The sequence below is a fragment of the Mercurialis annua genome, linkage group LG7 (assembly GCF_937616625.2).
Source record: "Mercurialis annua linkage group LG7, ddMerAnnu1.2, whole genome shotgun sequence".
Classification (NCBI taxonomy): Eukaryota; Viridiplantae; Streptophyta; class Magnoliopsida; order Malpighiales; family Euphorbiaceae; genus Mercurialis; species Mercurialis annua.
The window spans coordinates 49114729-49125961 of record NC_065576.1 but is presented as its reverse complement, the minus strand read 5'-3'; the positions used below and the strand labels follow the sequence as shown (position 1 = coordinate 49125961).

The 11233-nt window shown below is 29.9% G+C and overlaps 1 protein-coding gene across 1 annotated transcript; it reads right to left on the bottom strand.

Annotated features, from left to right (window-relative positions):
• Nucleotides 1-3509: 3509 nt before the first annotated feature.
• On the bottom strand, nucleotides 3510-8200 carry LOC126655743 (amine oxidase [copper-containing] zeta, peroxisomal-like). Its single transcript, XM_050350025.2, has 12 exons — nucleotides 7618-8200; nucleotides 7383-7492; nucleotides 6794-7099; nucleotides 6508-6620; nucleotides 6093-6423; nucleotides 5795-6010; nucleotides 5485-5721; nucleotides 5030-5215; nucleotides 4690-4830; nucleotides 4320-4588; nucleotides 4106-4187; nucleotides 3510-3911 (listed from the first exon to the last, which is right to left on the bottom strand). Exons 1-12 carry the CDS (start codon nucleotides 7832-7834, stop codon nucleotides 3789-3791), a joined length of 2331 nt encoding a protein of 776 aa, XP_050205982.1. The 5' UTR covers nucleotides 7835-8200; the 3' UTR covers nucleotides 3510-3788.
• Between the last annotated feature and the right edge of the window lie 3033 nt (nucleotides 8201-11233).

Genomic DNA, 11233 nt, shown 5'->3' with positions numbered 1-11233 from the left:
ACTTAGGAAAACTGTCACATATACCCTTGACGTTGTTATTATGTTTCGCTTCTACCTTTGAGGTATTAAATTGACCTCTTTTCATTTGTAAAAGAGTTTAAAATAATCCTTCATTTTTTACATATATTCTAATTACACGTCAATGTTATTAATTATACAAAACACCTTCTTCTTTAAAAAAAATTCAACTAATAATAATAATTTAATTTATATTAATTATCAATAATTTTTTAAAAATAAAAACCGTAAAAAAATTTACATAAAACAAATAAAATATTCAGACTAATTAATTTCAACTTAATACCGTACTTTAATTTTAAAATCCATTTAATTTTTTTTTTTAAAATGTTAAAAAAAATAGGAGGAGGAGCTTTTCTTCCTTCCATGGAAGGAAAGAGCAGCTGCTCCTTCCTTCCCTGGACGGAGAAGCAGCGAGCTCCTTCCTCCATGAGGAAGGAGCACGCTGCTCCTTCCTCCATGTGAGGAAGGAACACGCTGCTCCTTCCTCCATGGATGGAGGAGTCCATGGAGGAAGGAGTTTAGTTCCGTAAAAATAAAAAAAAATAAAAAAATAATATTAGCGGTTTTTTTAATAGGAGTACGGTTATAAGTAGGACTTAATAAAAATATTTTATCTTATTTATTTATTTTATTTAAATTAAAAAAATTAATTTGTTTTAGGACTTATTTGAATGTTTTTAAAGATGAAGTATTTGTTTGTACATTTTTTAATAGAAAAAAGTATAAAAATAACCCTTAAATTTAGTTGTTTTTAATAAATCATCTTTTTTTTGAAATTTGGGGTAGAGGTGAAACATAATGACAACGTTAAGGGTATATGTGACAGTTTTTCTAGGTCAGGGTATAAACGAAATAAAGATTAAAGGTGAGGGTTTTTTAAGTAATTAAGCCTTTCTTAAATGATGATGTGATTGGAATTGTCAATGGACGTGAGCAATGTTTGAGCTATTAGAACAAGAGTCATTGACCCCTCTTCTGTCAATAGATATTAAGGATGTTTAAAAATTAAATCAAACCAATAAGCGAATGAAGGCAATAAATTCATGAGCAAATTACTTAAAGGCCTCTGAGGTATATTATAATTAACAGTTTGGTATTTTTTATTTTAAAAATCTACTTAATGATTTTTTAGTTTTAATTTCGTTAACTGCGAGATCTTTCTATTAATTTAAAGGACCAAATCGTTTAACGGATTGAAACTCCTATATTAAATCGTTTAAAAGGGAGGGATCAAATTGTTTAATAAAATTAAAAATGAGTGACCAAATCGTTCACAAAATTAAAGTTGGGATACCAAATCGTTTGAAAGTAAGTGTCGGAATCAACAGAGGAATTTAATAGTTAACAGAATTAAAACCGAGGGACTATTAAGTAGAGTTTTAAAACAAGAAATACCAAACTGTTAATTATGGTATACTTCAAAGACCTTAGCGTAATTTGCTCTAAATTCAGTTCATTTATTTAAAAGTATTTTGTCAACTTTTTTTGTTAACCAAATTAAAATAACCGAACTAAAAAAGATTAATTTGATTATTTTAGTTTGATTTGAATTTTATAATTTTTTAGAACTAATTGTTTCTTTTTTATATAATTAGAGATATAAAAAATTTCTTGTGGAAATAAATGACTCACTATCTAGAAATATATTATCTAGAAATATATTGTCCAACGCTTATATAATTAAAACTATAGCTCATTGGTAATCTTTTAAAATTTCTATTTAGCTCAATCTTAAAAATAAATTAGTGTGATTTGAATGGAATGCACCTACACATTATACAGTCGACCCTCTAATAGTTAATATTCTACAAATTAATAATTCTAATAATTAATAGAAAATTGAGAGAACCAACTTCGTTTCACGTCGGATAATTAATAATTCTATTATTTAATAATTAATAAAATTTAACATATATTCTACATGAATATTAATTATTAAAGAGATTTTTTAAAGAAATATATAACAATTGATGATTTATTTGAGGTAATACTAACCTTAATTCATAAAATGGAAGTTAAAATACCATCAAATTATGACTTTTTTATTCTTCTGAGAAATTTTAAAAAAAATTATTAGATAAACAAATTAAAGTAAGTAAAGTATCTCTAATATAAAAAAATATTAAAGAATATTTTATTTTATGAATACAATTCCTTTATAATTATTTTTTAATTTGATATCAATTGATATTAAATTGAATATAAAATTATTTATTTTAAATTGAGTGATTGTAAAGTGTATTTAGTTAGTTTTTTATAACATAATATTAATATTAGGTCTATTAATGTAGATGCTTTAAAATATCTTTTATAATTTTTTTTATACAAATTCAATAAATTAATATTCTAATAATTAATAAATTTTTAATCCACCATGTGTATTAATTATCAGAGGGTCGACTGTAGTTACACTCCACCATCCATCTTTATCTCAAGAAAAAAATACAGTATTATAATTTAATTTTAATTTTTCTTTTTTTAGATTGATAGACAATTAAAGGAAATATCAACTAATTTATCTTATTATAATTTATAAAAAAATACTGCACTTCTCTATTTAATGTAGTTACATTACAACTTTGAGGTTTTTACTAGTATTTTATAGTTTTTTAACACATTTTACAATAATTAATGTGCGCCAAGGTTAAACAATGCACTGATTTTTGCCATGAAAATTTATTGAAGGCTTAAGGATTTTTGGGTAAGGTGATGGAAGGCACGTTTTATATTTATTGTTTTTTCTTTTTTCATTGTTTCCTTCTTTTTCTAATGCAACACTGGAAAGAAAAAAAAGAAGAAATTTGAACTTAAATTTATAATTAAATACTAATATATTTGTAATTATTAGACTAAAATTAATATACTTATATATTATCTTAAAGAAATTTACACCTTTTATTTAGATGTTTTAAAAAAAATTGATCTTAAATCGATTCATATAGTTTTACTCATTTTAATTTTTGTATCTCTAAATATTCTTAATTTTTATTAAAAAAGAATAATATTTATTAAAAAGAATAAATAATAAAAAAAGAAAATGTCAATATTTTATTAGAACTAATATAACTGTGGACACTGTTTTAAAGACCAAGAGGTTTAATTTTTTTAATGGAACATTTAAGTTTTTAAAAATCATAGCGTTTCACTTTACAGAGCCAAAAAATATCATAATAAATTAAGTATTTTATTACCCGACAAATAGACATTCTCTTATCTGCCAGCTTAACTTCATAAATATATGCTATGTTAGTATATTATATAGTAGTATATGACAAGGAAAATAATAGTTTAATTTTGAGTTCTGATCATCAAACTCACAATATTTCACACCTTACAAGATTCGAACTTGAAAATCACAGCTCGAATTTTAATATTTCCGGCTTCTGATTTCAATATTAAGCTCCAGCAAAAACGATAATTTAATCAAAAGATTCCAACTATACTATTTCACACAAAATCTTACATTCCTAAATTTATACAACCAGAACTTGTGTAGGTATCAGAATAAACACATATTCATAACGAGTTGCTTATACATGATATTTGTTTAGGTGCATATTGAATACAGATACTTTACAATTAATATTATTAATTTCAGTCTGATTATTAAAATCATAATCAAGCTGTCATTCTAGTTTGGCCTGCAGAAGCAGAATCAAGTTATACAAATATACAGACTTACCATGTAGAATTTGCTTGAAGTTGGACCAATTGCTTATTAATAATCCGAGCCAGATTCCGTCGAAAACCATGCAGAATCCATCCGTTCAGAGCTTGGCTAGTATTCCATTCTGGATAGGTTTAGCTGTTATTCCATTTTCCTTGAGTTCCATGTCACATGTGCTTGGAGGAACATCCACTGCTGGTGAGCAGTTGAAGAATCCATGAGGCTGCATTACAGACACCAAAACCATAACAAAAACATTTCTGATACGGGAAATGGAGAAACGAGATACCAAAACGTAGTACTCAAGAAGTTTATGTTTCTATTGTGTTTATGAAAACAAATAGTATTATGATTCTGTACTCTATATCAAGGATCATGAAACTTAACAAATTTGTATCATTATGGAGAGTAACATACCATTAGTGTAAAACCAATGCGATCCACTGGCATTACAGGCCAGTCTTCTAATCGAGGAATGTGCGTAACTCCAAATACATACCTATGAAAATTTGATGCAACGATTAGCGTCTACAGCTTAAATAAAGAATACGATTTGATTCAGTTTCAGAAGTAAACTAATGTGAAACCAACCCTTTATGTTATTATTCTAAGTTCAGAAGAAAACTCTCACCATAGGACTACATTAGTTTCTTCAAGTGATCGATTTTTCTTAACCCAAGTAGACAATCCCTCTCCAACATGTGGATTTTGATTGGGAAATTCTCCTCCGGGGTACATTTCGTCACGCGCATAAGGTGTGACCCAAAGATTATGTTTCAAGAAAGCAGCTCTTCTCAAGAATTTTGCTTCTGAACCAGCTAAAGGTAAACAATTTGAACCAGGTACTAGTTTGTAACCAGTGAGCTGCCCCGTCCTATTGACGGTTCTTGTGTTTCTGATCTGAATAAAGAAATGGGAACAGAGACATGAAGATTATGTACGAAACTATTCCAGTTTACACAAACAATGGTAAGAAAAGTAATGATGGTAGCAGTACATACAATCCAATGGCGAGCAGTTAATGGATTACAATCACGCATTGCTTGCAATTCAGATCGAAGCATTTTCTTCTCAGCATAGAATGCATTATTATGAACATTATCCTTTCCTGGTTCCTCAACTTTAGCATTCACCTCCACAACCTATAAGAAAAGGCATCCTTATTCAGCGAAAATAAAGACAAAAGCAAACTCGACGTTATAATCTTTAAATAGAAATTCATGTCAAAGGGATTACGGCCTGCAAATGAAGATTTTTTAAACTAGAATTACGGACAGAAAGATTCTTGAGATATGATAGAAGTAAAATCACTACAACCAAATAATAGTACAAAGAACTTGCCTGATTGAATGTTTCGCCAGGTTTACAGTCAACAGCCATATCCATTCGTGCCACGAAAAAGTGTTGGTGGACAGGTGCGTACAATCCAGGAGCAATTATGGTACCATATTTTCGTACTTCCCCAGGTTGCAGTGCTCCTAAGCTAAGAATTCCAGTTAGTTTAACCTCAGCTTCAATTTTCCCATCCTATAGAAAGAACAGATATCGTAAATATTTTAGCGATTTCTCAGAAGTTGCTAAAGTTGACATAAAATGGCATAAAAAGTTGGCAATCTCACAATTAGAACCATAGAAATATTTCTCACACTACAACAGCCTCATTTTGCCATCAAGATGGCAGCTGAGCCTTGCTGCCCTACTCTAAAGGCTTTGCATAAATGCAGGAAGAGAAATTAATTAGTAAATAGTAGAAGATATTGAGGCAATTGCTTGAACAAACATCAGAGCTAACTTGCCTGATAAAAATACCAGTAAAAGCCGTACTCATAATTAGCTACGGTACAGATAAAAGACACGGATAGCCTTCTAGAACGTCGGACTTCTGCTAATCCAGTTCTCCAATCTTGATGCTTCCATAAGATTCCATGATCCTCTTCGTGCAAACAAACACAATTTTCAGTTGTTTCAACTCCTCCGGAAAAATTTGTGAAGTGTGCATCAAAGTACTTGATGAAGCCCATACAATCGCAACCCTGCATTATATTAGTTATGTCAATATGCACATATGTGAGGTCAATCAAGAAAGCTAAAAACAGAATGTTTAACCTTCTTAAGAGAATGTGCATTTTTACCCAACCCGTCTTCACCTGCATCAAATGCATTCTTTCTGTAATGTGGGTCATTGGGATCTCCATAGGGAACCACCATCTCAACAAAACTTAATCTGTGAGCCACAGGTCTCCGGCCACGATTTCCATCAACGTATGCAACAGAATAGATAACTAAACCCTCCCTGGGTGTAAAACCAATGCGAAAATTCCACTGCCATAAAAATAACTAATAAGCATGGCGTCCTGAATATTAGATACAAGTTAGTGATGCAGTTCCAGAAATACGAAAGCACCTTCTGCCACTGAACAAAGTGTCCATTCACACGAAAGCTCGGACCTTCAGGCTGAATGATCTGTAGAGGTTTCACATCACTTCGATCAACACCTCCTCGAGATTCACCAGAAGTATAATTTCTTAAGGGGTCGGCCGGTGGTAAGGGGACAAGTTTACGGTCTTCAAAGTCGATCACCACCATATTTTGCATATCAACAACAACATGTATTCCTTCAACTGGACGAGCATAACCATTTTCCATAGGACAGTCACTCTCAGTTCGGCAGAAGATAAGCGGTTTAGCAAGTCTCCGGCTTGGAGCATCAGCATCACTGTGATATCCAGCGCACCTAAACACATAAAAATAAATGTTATGATTATTGAAGTACATAAATTGAAAACACAGCTTTGACAGAGAGTTAATATAAACTAACCAGGGGTCTACCATTACAAGATCCATATCCTCAATGCCCCTCTTTTTCATTGCCTCTCGAAACGGAGGGAAATCTTTCACCACAGCTTCACATTCAGCATATTCCTCAGCATCCTGTAATAGTAATTAAGAACAAAGATTCTAGTCAGCGATACCACCCATGTAAGACTGAATATTTTTGTTCTTTGCTTTTCTTTTTATATACATTTACTGCTATGCAGTAAAGTTGATACTAGATGTAATAATAAAACTTTCGAAAATAAATCTTCAACAATGTTTTCGCATACCATGGGAGGCTGAACATTTGGAATAACTTGAGATGAAATGACTTTGCCCCTGTGGTGGCCACCTCGAGTAGCAGCATGTACTTCAGATAGTTCAACAATCCATATGCTTGTTTCATTTGACTTTTTGTTGTAGACAATAAGCCTTGCTTTTCTAGGAGGAAGTTTAGTCGGAATTACAGGTCCACCTTTAGTTCTAGGAATTAAAGAAGGCTGGAACGGTGGGAAGAAATATGCGTCTGCCAATGCAACAACATTCTTTTCTGGCTCAAGCAGAACTACTTCGACAAACCGCATACTATCTCTCACCTGATAAACAGAGTATCCATGTCATGTCACCCATGTATATTATCCAAAATATTATAGTCCTCCGTCGGTCATGTTTACATTACACGAAACCCTCTATTTCGGAAACACAGAGAAATTTGATCTATGCATAAAAACTGTGGAAGAAAACCAACATAACATATGACACAACGACACCATTATATGAAGTGATGATAAACATACTACTAGAATTCATTGCAGACTTCGATGATGCAGAAAAGAACGCAAAACAATCAAATGAACTATAAGAAATGGTGTAATTAACCTCAGGAGTTGCTCCAGCAGCCCTAACAGTTGCCACAGCAACAGAAATTTCAGCAGCAATTAGAGGGTCCAGAGGGTGGCTGGTTTGTGCCCGTGCTGTCATTGGGATTCCTACATGAATAAAAACAAGCTCAAGAAAAGCAATTTCTAACATAACATATACTCCACAAAAGAAATAAAATTTCCAGTTCAACCTTGAAAAGTACTAAGCTTTATTGAAGTAGAAAATCAAGTACCTTTTGCAGAAGCAGGGTTTGGCTGGGGAGGATCAGTGAGTGAGTCAACAACAGGCGGGATCATAGTAGCAGTTGAATTGCCTCGGATGGGAGCTTGATCGGCGTCAGAAACAGAACCGACAGAACTCCAACCTTGCAACACTTCAGTTTCCGAAGCTGCAAGTTTGTTGGTGGAGTTGTAAGAAGAAAGCGTGGCCTTTTCCTGAGCTGAGGCCATTGTAAAGGGTTAGCAACTTCACCCTACTAATTCTCTCTCACTGACATACAGCACACTCTTCTTTCTTTCCTGGAAAAATTTCAAAGTTTCTTTCTTTGATTTTATAGACAGGACTGTGGAGAAGATGAGTGAGTTCTGCTAGATAATTGGAGAAAGTGGGTTGGCCATGGCCTTGGTTTTTAGTTGGTTTTGGTGCTTCTGGTTTGTATATTTGGAGAAGAAGACAAGAAAGTGAATCAGAGCATTACATCCACTTTGTGCAAACCAATAGATGATCTTCTTTCTTTCTTTTTCTGCCATTAATATTGACTATAAAGCTAAATCTTTGGCTGCCTGCTTGGCAGAGGCACAGTGGTGAGTCACTTCCATTAAAGATCAATAACTTAAATTAAATTTGAGTTAAGCAAATTATTTATAATATCTTAAAAAATGTAAAATCGAATCAATTGAGTTAATAGATTAATTCAGTTTGACCGATAAAATACAAATAAATCAGTTAAAAGCATAAAATATAAAAAATTATTTTTAAAAATAATAATTATTGAACTCGGTTAAGCAAAATTTAAAGCTTTTAACTATGATTAAATAAATTTTATCATTAATTAATTTAATTGGACTAAAGATTTTTTAAAACTAATTTATCTATAACAACTTTATATATGGGAGTGCGGACATATGAAATTACAACATTAGTCTTTGATAATTTACAAATAATTAAAGTTGTTATAAATTTAATTAAATTGAAGACTGTCTATTTTATGTATTAGTTATACCATGTTATATTTAAAACAAGCTATTGAGCATTTGTGATAAAAAAATATATATATATAATTATTAATTAATAAAAACAATATTTTAATTATTATTCATTTTATTAATTGTAAAAAAGATTTTATGAATATTAATTATAAAAAATTACAATTACAATTGATGTAGTTACTAATCATTCACTACCAAAGTATTAGAAATTAAAAATTGAGTTATAATAGAGGAGGACATATATCGAATTATACCGTGAACACTAAACCGGATCGGAACCGGGCCGGTCAAATATAGTTTGAAACCGTCAAATTTTAAAACGGGTCCAACTGGTCGGAATGGGAGGGAGGCCAATTCGGACAAGTTCAATATTTTTTAGAATCAAAATTGCTAGTGCTGGTTCCGATCCATATGTATTTACGATTTACACTTTAAATTATATATTATGTGTGTGTATAATTAATTAATTATTAATATATAATATTATATAATATTATATTATAATATAAACAACTATAAAAATATAAAATATAATTTATTTATTTTGAATATATTTTACTATTTTATTCTTTTTAGATTCTAACCATTAATTTTATTTTACTTTTATAATAATATATAATTCTACCTATTATATATAAATAACTAATTATTAAAATTACCAATGAGCTATAAATTAAATGATATAAACATTGATCATATTCTTAGGCCGTGGATTGAAATCCTTCCACAAGCGCTCTCTTTTTCAAATGATAAAAAGAAAAATCAACTACTAAAATATTTGGTCAATTAAATGAATTTTTTTAATTTTGAATATAATTAATTATTTAAAACAAGTTTAATTTAATTTAAACTGAATTTTATAAAATATATTTTAAATTTTTGAACGGGCTAGTGCAAGAACGTAGTTTTTGAACAGTTTGAAACCACAGGTTTGTGAATTGTGGCTACTCTACTTATAAAAATTAATTTTATTGTTCAAAATCTGTAATTAAACAAATTCACTACATGTATTATTTTCTTTTGATTATTATTTTGTATGTTATATTTGAATACAATATATAATTATAATTGTAATTATTAATTAAAAAATTTAGAGGATAATATTCAATCATTTCAAAATATCAGATAATAGTAATTGTAGCTAGGGTTAATTCTCCTATAGGGTTTTGCCGGCATAATTACTAATTTTGTTAGGTTTGTGCTAAAAACAATTGAGTAAGTCACCAATCTGGTCCTAAAAGCATAAAAAGAAGCTAAATAGGCTCCAATATCTAATTTTTGTATAATATCTCATCCGACTTCTAAAATCTAAAAGTGATTTATTTAATATTTTGTATTTGAAAATCAAATAATAAAAAGATTATTAAATAGACCGAATCTAACACGTTATTTGTATATTAAACCAATAACATTATAACAACTCATTAAAATGATGTAAATATTGTAATAAATGTATAATAAATATAATTTAGATTTTAATGATGATATTATAATACCATCATCATTTTAATGAATTGTTATAAAAAAATTATTTGAAATTAGATCAAACTGATAAAGCTAGCAAATGGAAAAAAAATCAACGGCTACTATTGCAATTATTTGTAAAACATAAGGTAGTAAAAAAAACCGGTAATATTTTTTTTTATAAAATTACTATTTTATTTAACAATATTACTAACCGAATCTTGGGTTTTAATAAAGATCTGCAAAATAGTAGAGGCTAACCACTCGTCAAATGGTGGTAGTTCGATAAGCACTTCAATTATAAATGAGAAAGGAGCAAATATGTTCCCGACGCTTGGAGTCAGAAGCAAATAAGCCTTAAAAGTTTAAAAAGGATCAAATAAACCCCTAACGTCTTAAAAAGGAGCAAATAAGTCTTTTTCCTAAACGGTGAGTTTAATAGTATGTGCATGGTGTGTAAAATTTGCTGACATGACAAACGTGAATCCTACATGGTATTTCTAAATCCACGAATTGCATCTTCTAAACTCTCTATGTAATGGAAAAAAAAGATTTCAAAATTAAAATCCCTAAAATTCCAAATTCAAATCAATTAAGAACTCTAATCTAAACGAATTGGATTTTACTTTTATGCTGTAAATTAGGGTTCTTAATTGATTTGAATTTAGGATCTTAAATTTTTTAATTTTTAAATTGTTTTTTTGTTCATTATAAAAAAAACTGAAAATATGCAATTCGTGAATTTAGCAATGCCATGTAGAATGTACGTTTGTCATGTCAGTAAATTTACACATTGTGCACACACCGTTAAGCCGTTTAAGAAAAGGACTTATTTACCTCTTTTAAAGATGTTAAAAGTTTATTTGCAGTTTTAAAGGCATTAGAGATTTATTTATTCCTTTTTAAACGTTAATGTCTTATTTACTTCTGACCCTAAACATTATGCTTTTTTATTTTTTTATTTATAGTTGAAGTGCTTATCGAACTACCACCTTTTGACGAGTAGTTAACTTCTAATCTATCTTTGTCACGCAACATAAAAACAGAGTCTTGCATTAGGTGCATGCTTTTGTTTTTGGGCAATGGTCTCTTAAATTAATTGAAATAAATTACACCAATGGCAAACTAGATCTGTCTTTTGTTCTTGATTAATTATTGTCGTTTACTTCCAATTTG

What these genes read in the sequence shown, in the direction of transcription:
- LOC126655743 (XM_050350025.2), bottom strand. Translation starts at nt 7,834, where the DNA reads ATGGCCTCAGCTCAGGAAAAGGCCACGCTTTCTTCTTACAACTCCACC. An exon ending in CAAATGTTCAGCCTCCCATG is followed by an intron (nt 6,621 to 6,793) that starts GTATGCGAAAAC and finishes TTACTATTACAG; the next exon opens with GATGCTGAGGAATATGCTGA. An exon ending in GAAACTAATGTAGTCCTATG is followed by an intron (nt 4,188 to 4,319) that starts GTGAGAGTTTTC and finishes AAATTTTCATAG; the next exon opens with GTATGTATTTGGAGTTACGC.